Genomic DNA, 17,812 nt, shown 5'->3' with positions numbered 1-17,812 from the left:
TTCCAGGCCAACACGCTGTTCCCTTCCTGGAAACACCACCGTGCCTGGTCCTTGTTTCAACCACTCTCCATACCACATTCCGTTCCCTTCATCCCCCGGCCATCAGACCCAGGTAGAAATCCTAAGTGGCCTTCCCTTAACGGCACCGTCGTATTCCCTCTGAGAACACAGGGAGCAGACGAGTCAGGTCTGTAACTTGCCTTCCCAGGGAAAGGAGCTGCTTCGCTCCCCCAGGAGAAACCCACCCTGAGAGTCAGAACACCATTCATAGCCAACAGACGGGGCCACCCGAGAACGCCTGCTACGGCCTTCCTGGGACTTACGAGTTGTCCAGTTATGGGTCCTGCGAATCCAAGACACAGAACTTATAAAACAGAAGCACAGGGTTACGTTTTCAGAATGTTTCTAGAAGCTCTCTCTCTCCTCTCCACCATCACCGCGGTGTGGGCGGACCCTCACCATGTCTTCTCACAAGATCTCCAGGATCAGGAGATTCCTGGCCAGGAAACCAAAGTGGGGCCACCCCATTGCCCAGGGGAAGCGGATGAGAACCGGTACTTGAATCGCAGGCAGCTCCAAGGAGGCGGGCGAGGAGAACCGAGCCGGGCCCATAAGGGACAGGAGCTGGCACACATATTTGCACCCTCACTAGAGCCCCACGTTCCTATCCCATCATTCTGCAACATCCCTACTCCGCTCCCTAAACAACCCCTACAACAATGGACAGGTTTCACTGGGGGAAATGGTTTTTCTCTGTTACTTTGCCTCCGCACTGGTGGGTTGGTTCAGTAATACATGGGGGAGACCTTATAGCTGAAAAAAAAAAAGTCTCCAAAATCAAGTCCATCCTTTCACAAAATAGAAAAAGAAGGAAGCAGGCAAGAGTTGGGGATTAGCGATGCTCCAGGGGGATGTCCCCCAGTGTCCGCCAGGAGCACGTGCCCACCGGGCTAATGGATAACGGCTGCTGGCAAAGGGAATGAACGAGTGAACGACAAACTGTCTTCGGTAACTTGCCTGTGGCACTGAGGCACCAAAAGTCATTTCTCTTTGTCTCTGCGTTTGCTTTCTCTGATCGGGTCCCTATTTCTGTCACTGAATGCCTCGCCCTTCCAGTCTCTGTAACAAACAGAAGGTTGGGACAACTTCTGCGGACGGACGGCCCCGGCAAGCTCCGGTGATAACAGAGTCCCAGATGCCGTCTCTCCTCTTCTAGATTGAAGTGTTCCAGCCATAATTCTCGCCACCCATCTTCCACCTCATTCTCCGGGTTGTTTGCTTGCAAATTGGCTCTATTCACACCTTCTCGAATCCCGGGGCCCACCGTGCCGGCTGCGCCGTCTGCAGCTGCCCCTGCGCCGTCTGCAGCTGCTCCCGTCTGAGAGGACCCCTGAGGACCTGCACCGAGGGGTTTAACCTGCCTGCTCCCACCGTAACCAACAGGCAGCTCGTCCCACATGGAGCAAATTAACCACTTCCCCAGCTCAAGTTACCATGCCACCTCCCGAGAAGGCTGCACTGCTCTTCAGCGTTCCTCCACGAACATTTCCAGGGGGTTCCCACCCATTCCCTCAAGGGCTCATGTTCACGACATGTTTATAGATGCAAGGCATGTCCTAACCTTCAAGCTTTCACTGGGGCTCCGGCTCTCACTTGTAGAGAACCTCTCCCTGTTCCCACACCAGCTGCGAGGGGACTAGATATTCACGTCCCCGCCGGCAGAGTCCCATCCTGAAACCCAGCCCCCCGAATGCCGGAATCCAGAGGTGGGGCCTCTGGCAGGCGGTCAGGTCCAGAGGGTGGAACCTTTCCAGGGTGTTAGTGCCCTTAGAAAAGCAGCCCAAGAACGCCCCCGGGGTCCCTTCTGCGGAGTGCGGACGCCATGAGAAGCCAGCAGTCTGCAGCTGGGAAGAGGGTCCTCAAGCGACCCCGACCTCGCAGGTGTCCTGACCTCAGACGCCCCGCCTCCGGAACCCTGAGGTACCCATCTCTGTTGTCCGAGGACCCCCAGGCTATGGCACCTCCTTGAAGCAGCCGAGCGGAGTCGAACACGCTCACTTCTCCCAGCCCCGAAGCCTCACACCTGCTCCTATCCCACTTCTCTAACAGTTTTTAAAAATGCTTGAAATAATCCTCTACCGGCCGACAAGCAAAGAACACCCCTCTCGCCTTCGCGTTTGTTTACTTCCTCCCCAAAGCTCCACTGGGACTGCTTGGCCACTTGGCCACTCCTCACCGACAGGACCCGCTCCGTCCCCAGGCACGTGGGTAGCTGGCACCAGGGGCAGTGTCCGAGCGGGAAGTCCGCCCGAGGCTGCGGCAGACGGGGGGGGGGGGGGGGGGGGGGGGGGGCGGGGGCAGATGAAGAGGACAGCAAGGGAGGGCGGCTCTTACTCCGCGGCCCCAACAGAAGCTTCACTGTGCACAGAACAAGCACAGAATGGATACAAAGTGGCTGGGACCTCAGGCCGATACATTGTAGACCCTCCCAGATTCGGTCTGTGCTCCCGCGGCAGATAGCAGAACTCAGGAGGTGCGATAAGACCCAACTCTTGTTTCTAAGAGTCCGACTTAGGAAAAACTAAATTTATCTCATTTGTGGACTTCTGGGCCGTCCCTACGTGCAATTCATTAAATACTTGACGTGTACCCATTATCTCAGGGCACTGCTGGGTAGAGAGAAGGCACAGAGTCCCTGCCTCCAGGGAGCTTCAGTTTAGCCAGAAAGACCATTCAACAGCAGGACAGAGTGAAAGAGCATGAAACGCGCCGGCCAAGGGGCCGGGTACCAGGTGCCAGGAGCAGAGTGTCCGAATCTGCAGCCGGTCAGGACCAGGTGCTTCGGACGCCAAAGGGCTCGCGCCAGAGGCTAGAGGTGAAGGTGAGGAGGGAGGCGGGATGCAGGCTGAGTAGAGACAGAGCGCAGGACGAGGCAGGCTGTGCCATCGGGACCGTGAGCCATGTGGTGACCAGGAGGTCGGAAGAGAGATCCCCAACGAAGACACGGAGGGAAGGAGGTGGAAAAGGGGGTCAGGCCCAGCCACGCCATGGGACCTGCGGTGGATGACTCTCTGTCTTGGCAAGGACCTGAGCAAAGCTGAGAACGGGCGAAGCAGAGGACACCTTCCACGCAAGGCGAAGGCAGGAAAGCCAGAGAGAACATGAGTCGGCTGGAGGAAGGCAGTGAGGGGACGGCCCGGCTTCGGAATCGGGGAGCTCCCGAGTCACTAGAGTAACTGACACAGAGAATGCACATCCTGGGAGGTCTGACACACAGGACTCCATGGTGCAGCGGGCAGTGTGGAACCCGCCGCCTGGAGACCTGCCGCCGGCCCACCGTGAAAGAGCCTTCACTGGGCCTCGGGCAGACGAGGTGGGCGCCCGAGAGCAGAGTTCCAAAGTTAGGAAATACATTCCGTGGCCAGCAATCTCGCCCGAGAGCAGAGTTCCAAAGTTAGGAAATACATTCCGTGGCCAGCAATCTGCATTTTTCTTCTTTTTAAAAAATATTAAATAGACTATATTATGCCATGCACATTGCCCGTGGAAAAAACAGTGGTTTATGAAACATGTGCTTCGGCCACAGACATGTGCAGAGGGATAGGACGTATACGTGTGTGCCTGATCGACGCATGACCTGTATGGGTGACCATGAGGTCACCTACCAGATCGCTGAAAAGCACAGGGCAAGCCAGTCTGCAAGTTTCTAAGACGTTCATGGTAGCCTTTAAATTCTACCCCACTTTACAAAGGCGTGAATCCGTCTAGATATGAATTCTGCTGTAAAATTAAACAAATGGTAGGCACAATTCAGCTCTATCATCAGATGTGCCAAAACTGAATCGAACTGTTGATCCAGAGACAATACCCTTAAACTAAGTATGACAAGAGTCTCCAGGAAATGACAACACCGTGCCTACTCTGTAGCACAGCCACACCTGGACATCCAGGCCAAAGGGCCAGTCTCCTGTCTGACAGGCTTTTGTTCTCAGGTAGTTATGCACACACAGGAACAATGGTCTACAGAAATTCTCACATCTTGGAACTCAAAGTGGGATTTTGATGGTTCATTTTTAAAAGATTTAATGCCGACCCTTATTCTTAACACCTTTATGAACAGTACACTGCGGCAACGTACTGATCGTGTAGGACACAGAGTTTTGAAACCCTTTACTGGAACAGGCAGCTTTCGACGGTTTGTGGCTCCTGACTCAGTAGATCTGTACGTGATACACGTCCTCATCTGCCCAAACCACTTTCGAGAAAGCATCCTCCCAATAAACTCCTTCAGGATTCCAAGAGAACACAGACAACAATATATATTAAATCCCAAAAACGTCCTGGGGGATGAGGCATTTTCCCCGAAACACAAAGGGTAATTTGGGAACATTCACATTGGCGATCCGCGTAAGCCAAGCAACACATTTTGGGCAAAACCACGTAAGTGCCCGTTGCCAGAATCGTGCCAACTGCACTTAACCTGAGGACTCTTTTAACGGGAGCGATCAGACGGCATTATAGGCGTGATCTCAAGTCTTTACCCCATCACTGCTCTGGGGTAGGTGGGGGAGAGTCACAAACACCCACAGGGAGCACAAACAGGTGGTGTGACTTGCGCACTTGCCAGGCGTGTTTCTAAGACGAGAAGAAAACTCCAGTTTTCTGACCCAGGAACCAGGTCCGCCATTTGGGCCTGGAACATCCGAGGCGCTCCCTCCGTAAACACCTTCCAGTCCTGTAAAGGCTAATTCAAGGTCAAGCGAGTCGCCAGACCCTACCAGGTAAGATTCAAACTCATCCTGGGCTTGTTCCTGAGGCTCTGTGGGAGGTGCAGGGGACGGCCACCAGCTAGCTTCCTGTCCACACAGTGCCCGGGGACTCTGCCCCTCCCCTCCAGAAGACAAACTCCACACCAGGCACCCCTCCAGCTGCCCCCGGGGCTGCCCAACCATGGCCCCTCGGAGCCCTTTACAAGGGGGGTTGGAAAGTCATGTCCTCTTGCCCCCGGATTATACACGAGAGGAGCCCGAGGTCGAGAGGCTGTGCCTGCCCAAGGTCACTTAAGTCGGAGGCCCGTGAGGCTCTGGCCCCGGCTCACAGAAACTCAGCGCAAACCAAGTTGCTTCTGCCCAACACTTGAGCCACCCCCACGCCTCCGCCGGTGAGGACCAGAGCCACAAAAGACCCAGCCGGTGGGCCGGTGGCACCCAGGCCTGCCTGAACAGGCAAATCCCCGAGTCTGAGCTCACCAGGAACCTGCGGGCTGGTGGGATTTGGAAAGGGGGTGGGAGAAGGCCGGGGATGGAGGAGAAGAGCGAATCCACGGGGGCCCGGGGGCGGGGGGGGGGGGGGAGTCCCACTCTGCCGGCGCACAGCCCTGGAGAGGAAGGACACCTCTCCCCGCGCCGCCCCCCCAGGGGACCCCTGCTCGTCTCCCCTCCTCCCATCACGCGGCCGCAGGCCGGGCCTGGCGACCCCCCCCCCCCCGCCCTCCGCCCCGGCTCACCGCGTGCGCAGCGCCTGCCAGGCGGCGTCGATGTCGGCGTACAGGTTCTTCTCGGAGGGCTTGCCCGAGCTGACGCCGTAGCCCGAGTAGTCGTAGGAGAAGATGTTGCAGTTGATGCGCGAGCCGAGGCCGATGTAGAAGCTGCACATCTGGCCCAGGTCCACGGCGTTGCCGTGCGAGAAGAGCAGCGTGTAGCGGCTGGAGGGCGCGCAGCGCACGAACATGCAGCCGAGCCGGTTGTCCCGGGCGGTGCGCGAGAAGAAGACCTCGACGGCGTCCAGCTCGCGCTGCGAGTACTGCCAGTCGGCGCGCTCGCTCAGGTGCAGGCTGCACGCGCCGGGCCCCGCGCCCGCGCCCTCCTCGGGCTGCTGCGGCGCCGGCTGGGCCGCGGCGGCGGTGGCGGCGGTGGCGGCCGCGGCGGCGGGGGCCGGGGCGCCGGGGCCGCGCTGCTCGGGCGCCAGCACCGTGTAGGTGGGCTCGGGCGGCAGGAAGGCCAGCTTGGCGGCGATGCGGCTCGGGCAGGGCGGGCAGCAGAAGAGCCAGCACAGCTCGCCCAGCGAGAAGCCGTTCATCCTGGGGCCTGGCTCGGGCATCGGGGCGGCCGGGAGCCCCGCCGCCGGAGGCCGGGCGGGCGCGGGCGAGGACGCGGGCGGGCGAGCGCGGAGGGCGGCTGCGGCCCGCCCGGCCGGCGGCAGGAGGCGGGAGGCGGGGCGGGGAGGCCGGGAGGCGGGGCCGGGGCCCGGCGCGCGCGGCGCTCGGAGCCGGGGCGGGTCAGCGGCGGCCCCGCGGCCGGGGCGAGGCGCGGGTGGCCGGGACCCGCGCGCGGCACACAAAGCCGGCGGCGGCGGCCATGGCTCCAGCGCGCCGCCCCCGCCCCCGCGCGCCCGCCGCCGCCACTTCCGGGTTACCGCGCGCCGGCGCCCCCGCGGGGACTCGGCGCGGGGCCGGGCACCTGGGCGGGGCTCCCCGCCGCCCCCTCCCTCCGCGGGCGCGGGCACCTGCCGGGCCAGGGGAGCGCGCGCCCGTCCCCGGGACGCACAAGGCCCCAGAGGAGCCGCGTGTCCCCGGGACGCCCCTGCTCCCTGGTCTGCACCCCCGCAGCTGGGCCGACCCCACGAGGGAGCGTGGAGGGGACGCGGGCACCTGCTCGGCCGGGGGAGCCCGCGCCCGTCCCCGGGACGCACAAGGCCCCAGAGGAGCCGCATGTCCCCAGGACGCCCCTGCCTCCTTCGGGGTCTGTATGGGGGCAGCTGGGCCGTTCCCCGGAAGGGACGTTGCAAGGGCCGAGCGCATCCTCCCGCAACGCTCCTCTCTCCCTTCTCCAAATCCAAGTTCGGTCGCGGATGGGGGTTCTTGGGGACCGACGGAAGATCACATTAATGCGTGGAGGAGCGTGGACACACACCCAAATCCTCGCTTTGGGGGTCTGCGCTTTCTGAACCCGCCCTTCCTCACGTCTCAGCACCGTCGGGCGCCGCTGCTTGAGGAACGGAACAGTCCGCGCGGGGGTCCCCGTTACAGGAGGCCGTTTCTGCACACGGAGCAACCCTGTTACCTTCCTCGGGGCGTGATTGGGCCTTTAGGGCGTCCCTGTGTCTTCAGGAGTAGACAGGGTGGCTCCTCCCAGTGTACGGTGCGAGGTTGTCCTCTCTGGTCCCGCGCGCTGCGCACTGTCTAGTGTCCAGCACAGGGCTAGTTTCTCTAGACTTGTCTTGGGTCCAAGACTTTAAAGTAATCTGCATCATGAAATATTTGTTATAATGACGTAAATCCACTGTAATCCTGGCATTCACCTTTAAGTGACTTTTTTTTTTTCAAGTATAACTCCCAGTGTCTGAAACCGAGCATATTCTGGTGCCCATGTCCCCGAGATTTCTATATTTCCTTTTTGCCTCCTGATTTGGCAGCCGAACTCCCTTTGAGGAATTGACAGGAGATCCCCTTCCCTGTGACAGACAAGGCAGCTGGCAGCATTGCCAGGCTGGGCCGCTTTTTCTAACTAACAGACGTCCTGAGAATGTTAACTTTTGCTGTGGCTTTTGAAGGAGGAGTGTTTCTGAGCACCCTCATCTGGACGAATTTGCTCTTCAGATCCCAAGAACCCTCAGGACCCGGCTTTAAGAGACCATTTCTTCACGGAAACAATCTCGGTCGTTTCGGAATGATCCAAAAACTTAGAGGAAACCTGGTTGGTAAATCTTGCAGACAAAGTATCTCTGAGTGTATTTTAAAGCGACTCATCCTTGGTGACGTTGTACCTAAAACCAGAATTTTAGCTTCACAAGATTGGGTTCCCTTCTTTAAAAAGGTTTATCACTCAGTAAGCGTCTGTGTACTTTCCTTAGGTATGTACTTAGTTTCTTGTATTCAATTCTCGTGTATATGTATGTAATATTTTTTGTGCTCACAACACCCAAGATTTTTTGTGCAACAGTTACAAAGATGAGTAAAACAATCCCTTCTCTCGAGTACCTTACAATCTAATTAGAGCCTTGGGAGAAGGTTCAGAACAGTTTTTCACATGCCTTTAAAGAAAAAAAAAAAATCAACTCCCCATAAAAGCTAAGGAGAGCTGGTCTGGGGAACCCAAAGGGAGCCAAGACCCAGCCCCCTGACCTCAAGAAGCTTCAAGATTGCATCCTCTTAAAGCATCCAGGACTGGTCTCCTGAACAATATTCCCAGTTGCTGAATGTGTGGGTTTGTTATTTAATTGGCCCTTTTCACGCCCAACTTTTCCTGAACTTTTCTTCTGTTTTAATCCGCCTTTCGTCGAGCCGCTCAAGATCTAACTCAGTTTATAAAAATAAAACTGTGTCAACCGTGTAGGGGAAAATGATCATTTTTTATTGGTCATAAGCAAAGTATACTCATGCTTAAAAAGTGAATCTGGTTGTTCAAATGGACAATAAAAGAAATCTAAAATATATTGCCTGTTTTACTTTTCATTTAGGAGTGGATGCCCTGTGAAGGCAAGGATCGTGCTTTTTGTGGTCACCACTGCTCCCCGTCTCCCATCCTATGCCTGGCAGAGAGAAAACGCTCTGTAAATATTAATTATCTCGATAAATTAAAGAATGAATGGGTGATATGATGAGTGCACTGAGAGACAAGCCGTGTCTTCTGTCTTGTGTGTTACTACTGTCAGAGTACAGGCTTTGAGGAAGATAAGAGCAATCTGTAGCCAACACCCACCACAGTGTGTTTCTAGCATGTGCCTGTCCTCTGGATAAGGAGCTCTGGCATCCCTCCCCACCCCACCCCAATCTGGCTAACTCACAGAGCTGGGGTTTTGTTCTGGGTGACAATGCTCCCAGTTCAGAGACACAGTCTTCCCCCTCCCCCGCTGTGAGAATGGCCCAGGTTCCGGCCACTAATCTCTAAGTGGAGAACTTTGTGGGGGAAGGACTGAACAGAGCCAGACTCATCTGGAATGCTTGCCCCCTCGGCTTGCAGGAATTATTGGAGCCACAGCAGCCATCTTGCAACCATGAGAGCGAATTTCATAGCTGAAGATGGTGGACAGGAGGTGAGACTCTGAGGCTTCCCGGCAATGCTAAACAGTGGCCCAGGCTGCCTTTGTCTGGACTCCTCCTTAGGTGAGAAAAAGAAACCCCTTTGTCATTGTACTTGGATATTTTGTTACCCATCGCCTGATGTAGTGATTAGGAATCCGCTTCAGAAACTAAAAGCAAAAGATCTTACGTTGCTCTCACCTGTTTTCTCAGTAAGGGCAAAGAGCACTGTGTTGTTCAACAGTGAGCAGTTACACTTAGATCTCGCTTATGTCCCAGAGAAAAATATTAAAGTATGACGAAATGTGGGATAGAGTTTGGAGGAGATATCTACTAAACCAACACATCTGAAACGTGGGGGGAAAAAAAAGCTTATAATTTGGGGGAAAAAATAACATAAATGACACTTTGAGGCTATTCCAGGGAACCTATGCCGTGTTCATTAGGGGAAGGGGCTTGCCGTTCCGTGGAGAGCTTTTGGAGGCAAAATATCTTTTCCCAGAACCCTTTTCAGCCTGAGGGCTCTTATCAAACGTGTTGTAAATGAGGTCACTGGAATCCAGCTGGGGAGAGCTCATTGAGCCACAATTGCCCAGAAAGCAAACTGCAAGAGATAAGATTCAAAGAAAGAAAACACCGTCCATCCACAGATACGTGTTGTCCTGGTTCCGTCCGTTGCCTGGGTGACTGTGTCTTCAAACCTGCCTTTGGTATTGGTCCCACCTTTAGCCTACTCCTGGATCCCTAACAGGGTCCCCGGCGCCCCTGAAATAGATCACACTACTGGGCCTAGCTCAACTACCCAAGACAGGAGCTGAGTCCTTGGGGTTCCACCTGTATAGCCAGCACCAAACATTGTGTCCTGCCCCATCAGAGAGCTCGAAACATCTGTGTCAACTGGTTGGAATTCCAGTGCTCCTAACTTATAATCCCTTTTTAAAAATATGCAAAGGTATCATAGACGACATTAAACAAGTAGTCTTTTTAAAGTAGAAAGTGGGACTGGCCTCTTATATGCGGAGCTTGCAAATCTAATTTAAAAGTGATAATATCATGGCATTAATCTTAAGGGTGTTTTGTTTGTTTGTTTGTTTTTCAGAATTGTGGATAGCTACACATTAAAACAGTGTACATGAATGATTAATCTGTGGTGTTATTCCAGGGACTTGATAACAACAAATACTGAAGATATACTTTAAAAAATAGTAACACCAAAAAAGAAAAGTAATACCAGCATAAGACCACACAGAGAGAAAACAAAATGACTTAGCTGTTTATAAGTATTTACTATATGATTAAGTTGATAGATCAGTAGGGATATACTAATTCATTTAATCATTTGTTAAATATTTGAAAAAAAAAGATAAAATTCAATTCTGATGGATCAAAAAACTCAAGGATTTTTTTTTTAAAGATTTTATTTATTTATTTGACAGAGAGAGATCACAAGTAGGCAGAGAGGCAGGCAGGAGAGAGGAAGAAGCAGGCTCCCTGCTGAGCAGAGAGCCCAATTCAGGACTCGATCCCAGGACCCTGAGATCATGACCTGAGCTAAAGGCAGAGGCTTTAACCCACTGAGCCACCCAGGCGCCCCCTCAAGGATGTTTTTAATGACACCAAAGGACAAGTGGAAAATAGAAATGAAAATTTATGTATTTTGAGCATAATATCAAAGGCAGAAACCACAAAAGAAAAAAAAGATCAGTGATTTGACTACGTAAGTTTTCAGTCTTCTAAATACAGAAACATCTACAGATGATGTGTTGTGGAAGACATGCTGTAAAAAAGTCCTCTGGGGAAGAGGAGAGGAGGGGAGATACACGTGAAGGGAAGCTGATGAGTGTGATTTGATAATTAAGGCATTTCAGTGATGAGTTGATGGGCACATAAGGCTGTGATGTGTTATTCTGTACTTTAGACAAAAGTTTGAGATTCTCCACACTAAAAAATTCACACCCTCTAATCTTCAGAATTCTGAAGAACGAGGCAAAAATATTTGCTCTGAGTTCATTTAAAATAAGACCCCGGAGCACCCAGGTGGCTTAGTCAGTTAAGCACCCGACTCTTGATCTCAGCTCAGGTCATGATCTCAAGGTCTGGAGTTCAAGCCCCAAGCATGGGGACCCCTGCACTAGGCGTGGAGGCTGTTTAAAAAAAAAAAAAAAAAAAAAAAAAAAAAAAAAAGTTAACTTAAAAAAAAAAAAAAAAACCCAACAAGGAAAAGGGACAAAATGCATGGACAAGAATTTTATTACAGTGATCAGGGGTGCCTGGGTGGCTCAGTGGGTTAAGCCTCTGCCTTCGGCTCAGGTCATGATCTCAGGGTCCTGGGATCGAGCCCCACATTGGGCTCTCTGCTCGGCGAGGAGCCTGCCTCCCTTCCTCTCTCTGCCTGCCTCTCTGCCTACTTGTGATCTCTGTCTGTCAAATAAATAAATAAAATCTTAAAAAAAAAAGAATTTTATTATAGTGATCATAGGTACTATATGAAAAAAGGATTAATCTCCTTAGCTTTTTTAAATTTTATTTTATTTATTTATTTGAGAACGTGAGCATGGGGGAGGGGCAGAGAGAGAATGGGAAAGGAGAGAGAGAGAGTGAGAGAAGCAGACTCCCGCTGAGCAGAGAGCCCGATGCGGGGCTCAATCCCAGGACTCTGGGATCATGACCTGAGCCGAAGGCAGAGGCTTAACCCACTGAGACACCCAGGTGCCCCTAGATTCCTTAGTTTTTAAACAGCATATTTTAAATACATACGTTAACCTTCTTCAGTTGATCCAAACAAACTTTTGAAGGAGGTCAACGACCCCTAGAACTCTGTGGGACGTGATGTAGAAAAGCAAGCACTCTGATCTACAGCCCTCTGGCCGGCGTGTTCATTGATGGGCTTTCTAGAAGGAAACTTGACAATACGTACTGGAGGACTTGAAAGCATACCACATCTATAGTCAAGAAATTCTGCTTGGAATGTAGCCTAAGGAAATAACTTGTTTTGAACACAGATTTTTAAATAGTAGGATGTTTATGACAGCCTAGTTTATAATAGCAAAGAAAAAAAATGGACAGCATCAAAGCCTGAAGTAAGTGATAGCACGTTTGGACGATGGACCCACGTCTGTCGTTAGAACAGAAATTGAGGGACCGTGTTTAGTGTCATGGGAAAACATCTGTAATGAGCTGGATAAACACAGAGCACAAAATAGGTACAACCCCGTGTAAATATACTTTAAAAGTTTAAGCTTGGGCGGGGGGGTGGAATCTGTCCCTGGCCAGTGAAATTACAGAGTTTTTTTTTTTTTTTTTTTTAATTTGGTTGGTTGTTCATTTCTGGTGTGTACATTCTATAAGTTCTAGGCATGTCCTATTTTTATAATTAGGTGGGGATAATAAAGGTCATTTTAAGCCAAACAGGAAAAAGGAAGAGGAAAGAAAGTGCTCTAGAGTAAAGAAGATGTTCTAGTTATTCCAAGAGCCTTCAGAAGTTAAATCCCAAAGATTGAGTAAAAGTTCCAGTCACATGGGAGTAAGATGCTGTTATGACAGCTGAGGTCAGCGGAGCTTGGCTAAGACCTACTACGCACCAGGAATGTGTGGTTCCTGCCGCAAATGTAAAGAGAGACAAGATCCCAGAGGACCTGTTTTTCTTCTCTCTGCTTCGGAGTCTGCATTATCTGATCGTAAGACCTTTCTCGGGGCTGGCACGTGTGCCCAGCCCAGGAATGCGCTTCCTGTCTGCGATGTTTCTCTGCACTGGCTTCCTCCCTCCCTGTCCACCGTTCTCTGACTTCCTTTCCCTGATGATGAAGCTGGGTCTCTGTGACTGTGGCTGCAATTTGGAGGAAGAGCCAGGACTCACAGTGCTCTGTTGGCTCATGTCTCCTGATCTCTTCCTGCTTCTCCGCGGAACTGCTCACAAACGTTGTCATCCGCTGGACCTTGTCTGCGTCTGGCACTCTGTCATGGCTGGAGGGTGAACTTCCTTCCCCGCCTGCAAGTGCCTCCTTTTCTGCCCCCTTTCCTTCCGTCCTGCTGAACCTCTTCCACATTCTCTGGTTGCCCCCCTCCCTCCATCAGACCGCCCAGGATGGCCTAATGGACGGTAGCTCATGTCTATCACATTCTTGTTGGCACCATCTCACGCATCCTCCACCACCCTTGTTGTCCCTCTGCCGTGTCCACTTTGCTGGGTCCCTTCCCTGGTTAGACTAAATGTTCCACAAAACATTATCGAGCACCTGTTCAACGCAGGAAAGAGCTGGGATATCCAGATCTCGTCCTTCTTTAAAAACTGCTTTTCTGTGGTTGAGTGTAGTGGAGTGGGAGATAGCTTGGTTCAGTGCAGTAGCCCAGGGCAGAGCGTGGAGCGGACCGGATTTGAGTCCAGACATTACCACCTTGGGCAGATTACTTCTCTGACCTCTAGTTACCCCATCTGTAGAAGGGAGTGACCATACCCCTTAGGAAAAAAGTGCCTTGTAAACTGATAAAAGCTCAAAGGTCAGGAAGGCAAACACTTGTGCAGGCTTGAACTTCAGCCCCTCAGAAACAGCTCACTGCACCCTCCCCCCACCCCAGTCCTGGGCTTCATGACTGGTCAGTCTTGTGACTTTACGTCCTTTGTGTGGATGTATTAAAACTACGCCTTCAGGGGCACCTGGGTGGCTCAGTGGGTTAAGCCGCTGCCTTCGGCTCAGGTCATGATCCCAGGTCCTGGGTTCGAGCCCCACATCGGGCTTTCTGCTCAGCAGGGAGCCTGCTTCCTCCTCTCTCTGCCTGCCTCTCTGCCTACTTGTGATTTCTCTCTGTCAAATAAATAAATAAAATCTTTAAAAAAAAAAACAAAAAACAAAAACTACGCCTTCAGTCAAAATGACCCTGGTTTTCAGTCCCCAGAGTGGGGAACCCAGATGCAGAGCCCCCCTCGGCCGGTCATAATCCGCGTGTTCTTGATCTGATCCACGGGCTCCGGCTTCCCAGCATGGAGACACATTCTGCCCCTCCTCTCCCTCGAATTCAGGTTCTTCTGCGTTTGCTCCGAGGAGCAGAGCACGGTAGACGTGATTCTGCCAGACTTCCCACGCTGGGTTCCAAGAAGCCTGCCAGCTTCTGTTGGACCCTCAGGATCTGTTTCCTTTGGGGAAAGCTGGCTGCCATGCTGGAAGGAAACTCACGTTATCCGCAGGGAGAGAGACATCAACCACGTGGGCCAGGTGGCGGACACGCTCTGTGGGAGAGAAGGTGGCAGCCCCAGCCGTCAGCTGACTCAGCCTTTGTGAGGACCTCCCTTGGGAACCACCTAGCTAAGCCCGTCAGTCCATGAGAACAAGGGGAGATGAGAAATCATCTTGGTCCCCAAGCTTTGGAGAAATTTGCCATGTACACTAGATAACGGGGGCCAGAATATTTTTCATCATGACACAGAAAATCGTCTTTATTAGAACCCATTGGGAGAAGTTTGCTTTGAAGCTGGATGACAGAAAGACTTGAGGGACAAGTCGTCCCTCTGTCATCCACTCATTTCCAACCAACACTGTCTCACGGTCCAGATTCCATCCTTTCCTGTTGGCTGGACCAGAAAGCTCAGAGTCAGAGGCTGTCCTTTTCGAAGATGGCCTGTAGGTGACCTTTCGCAAGTATGGTTTCTTTTGTATTCTGTTCTTTGGCCTCTCTGTTTTCTTTTTTTCCCTATATTTTTAAACCCCTGCTTTTATGCTAACTTAAAATTTCCATACCCCTGTCAGCTTTCTGAAATCATTTCTGTAAAAAGGTAGGGTGTAATCCACTTAAATAAATAGAGTATTTTCCAGGAACTGCACGGAACTTCCAAAGAGGTCACAAAGTTGAATGAGGCTAAGATTCTTACAGAAATGTCTCTTGCGGATGTTATATAACCCTCATGATAACCATGACAGGAAAAAATGTAGAAAGTGCTCCAGGAATACAGAATAATTCACTCCCGTGTGGGGTTGGCGGTAGACACCTGCTCTGCGCTGGGCTTGGAAGGAAAGAGAGGTCATTCTAAGCAGAGTACAGTACAAAGAATATGTGTTTTCTCCTCCTAAGACACACCCCCCACTACTGCCACTGACCCGTCCCCTCCAGGATTATTCTAGAAACTTCTCACACTATCAGCTTTCATCTCTACTGTGCCCCGGAGCCTTTCCTTTAGCTGACAAGGATTTCCAAGTTTCCCCACCTTGTAAACAAACAAACAAACAAACAAACAAACCCCCCCCCTTCCTGGCACCCTCCTGTCCCTCAGGCTTCTGTGCCTGTGTCCCTTCACTGTCAGGCTTTTGGAAAGAGCGGTCCACATGCACGACCTCCACTTTGTCCATAGCCCGGTGGTTCTCAGACCTGATGAGCCATTAAAACTCTGAGTATTTCTTTAAACTTCCAGAGCCCAGGGCACACCACAGAGCGATAATCACAATCTCTGGGGGTAGGACCCAGGAGTTCGTGGGTGAAACTCCCCCAGGAAATTCCAGTTTCCGTTGGGAGTCCCTGCCACGGCCTCTGGCAGCCGCTTTCCTCCAAGGCCACCGGTCACGTGACTCTCCCCTGGCTAAATCCAATGCCACCGTCTTACTCCTGACCCTGCCTTGTTCCCGAAGCATTGGAAGTCATTGGCCACCAGCCAAGGACGAAGTCCGAGCGTTCAAAGCCTTCCCTTCCGTGGCCTCACCAACCCCCAGCGTGGTGCTGCTCAGATCCACAGGTTTGGTGGGACGGAGGAGAAAGCGCTGGGGCGGGACTCGGAGCCCGGAGACGATGCCCGTTCTGTAACCTGGAACGCGCCCCAGGAAGGTGGGCCCAGGCTCCAACCACAGGGTGGCATCCCGGGAGGCAGGCAGAACATGTCTGTTCACTCAGCACCCATGCTGTTCCCGGTCCATGCAGGCACGGGGCAAGCGCTGGTGCAGGCAAACAGGACAGGCTAGGGCACCCGGGGCGCGCTCGCGCTCCACCCTGGGGAAGGGCTCCGCAGACAGAGTCCCTCCGGAGCCAGAGACAGAGTCCAGAGCGTGTAGGGACAGGCTGTGTCAGTGGCAGGCAGGACGCCAGCCAGATTCCGGGGGAGAGAATTCCCACCCGTGGAGCCCCACCCCTGTGCCAGGCAATAAATAGGACATTGTCTGCTGGGCGTCCCCAGGAAGCAGACTGCGTCTCTGAGACAGAGATAAGCCTGTAGGAGGTGGACCGGGCAGTGCTCTTGGCACCGGCCCGTGAAAGGGAGGGAGACGGGAATGGACAGATGGTGGGTGAGGTGGGCCCAAGAAGGCCGCTCTGCCTGCGCGGGGATCTCTGACGACGGGGGGGTTTGAACAACTTCTCAGTAGTCACGTGGCAGGTGCGTCTCAGAGAAGAAATCTGACTCTGGTTCGGATTCACCCTTGCTCATGCATTCTCCGTCCTGGACACGGAGGGATCTCACCTCCAAGGTTGTGAAAACTGGCTTTGAGGGCAAAACAACTTTAGACATCCCAGTGGTTTGCGGCTCTCCAAAGGGGCCCACTATATGACAAATGTGTACTTGTGCTATGAAAATTCCCTGGGTACAATCATCAGGGGAAAAAAGTGTCTAAAAAGATTTGGGGAGGGGGACAATAACGGCACACAGGTTGGGAAACAGCTCTGGGGGCACGCAAGTGTGGTTCAGAGGTATAACACAAAACGAGATCATACATTTTGGGACAGAGTTATGGAAGAATTAGAGAATGGCAGGGCCAGACAGTGGGGAGCCATCTGGGACTTTCCATCAGAGAAGTAGCCTGTGTTTTAGAAGTGTACCAGGAGCAGCAGCGGGAAGGAGGGGTCAGACAGGGACGAGGAAGGCAGAGCGGGTGGGAGGCCATCGCCACAGACCGACAGGAGGTGACGAGAGTCAGAGCCCGCCGTTGACCTAACCTTAAGTCCGTGATGATTTTATCTGGAGATTCTTAACTAATTAATTCTTCAAAGGCTCTCTTTCCGAGTCAGGTCACGTTCTGAGGTTCTGAGTGATCATGAATTCCGGTGGAACTCTGCTCCACTCACACCTGGGGGTCGGATATGGTTTCGAACCACCGATGGTGAGTAGTAGAGAGACGCAGGACTCTATTTTGTGTTCAGGGGAAGTGGGCTTCTTTTCTGAGGCAGAGGAGACTTGGTCTTTCTGCAGGCAGGGAGGAAGGACACAGGAAACACGGAAGATACTGGAGGGGAGGCTGACAGAGAGAGGAGAGGGAGGACAGGAGAGAATCAAAAGCACGAAGAGAGGACCAGCATTGACCAGAGACCACAGGTCGCCCACAAGGACCTTGCGGTTGTAAATGAGAGCGGGAAGGTGAAGACTTGAAGAGGGCGAGTGGGGAAGCTGGAGGGTTCTCCAGCGGGTCCTCGAGCCACACGCGTGGTTCTCTGCCTGGAGGACTAGCAGGGGACAAGGCTGGAAGGGCTGACATGGAGAGCTGAGGCCCAGAGCGTCGCACTGGAATGTGACAGTGTGTGACTGCGGGCTAAGCAGCCCTGAGGACCCGGCGGAGGCTCCAGAAAGCCAGTCATCGAGACAGAACTCGGCTGAGTCATGACGTTGACCAAACCGGCCTGCCGAGCTTGATCAAACCCCGAGCTTCACGAGGAAATCTAGGGACAGGTTCTTCATCTTTGAAATTACTCATCTAATTTAAAAAAGCAAAACCTAGGGGCGCCTGGGTGGCTCAGTGGGTTGAGCCGCTGCCTTCGGCTCAGGTTATGGTCTCAGGGTCCTGGGATCGAGTCCCACATCGGGCTCTCTGCTCGGCAGGGAGCCTG

The 17,812-nt window shown here is 52.9% G+C and overlaps 1 protein-coding gene across 1 annotated transcript in view; it reads right to left on the bottom strand.

Moving 5' to 3' along the window:
* Window positions 1-6,209, bottom strand: part of ABHD17C (abhydrolase domain containing 17C, depalmitoylase) — a 42,484-nt gene extending 36,275 nt beyond the window's left edge. The window contains exon 1 of the mRNA XM_047737609.1: window positions 5,507-6,209. Within this exon, the coding sequence (XP_047593565.1) occupies window positions 5,507-6,099 (593 nt within the window). The 5' untranslated portion in view covers window positions 6,100-6,209. The remainder of the gene's footprint in view (window positions 1-5,506) is intronic.
* Window positions 6,210-17,812: the final 11,603 nt, after the last annotated feature.

Source organism: Lutra lutra, chromosome 7 (assembly GCF_902655055.1).
Source record: "Lutra lutra chromosome 7, mLutLut1.2, whole genome shotgun sequence".
In the NCBI taxonomy this organism is placed as follows: domain Eukaryota; kingdom Metazoa; phylum Chordata; class Mammalia; order Carnivora; family Mustelidae; genus Lutra; species Lutra lutra.
The sequence above is the reverse complement of the archived record's forward strand: the minus strand, read 5'-3'. Positions and strand labels throughout refer to the sequence as shown.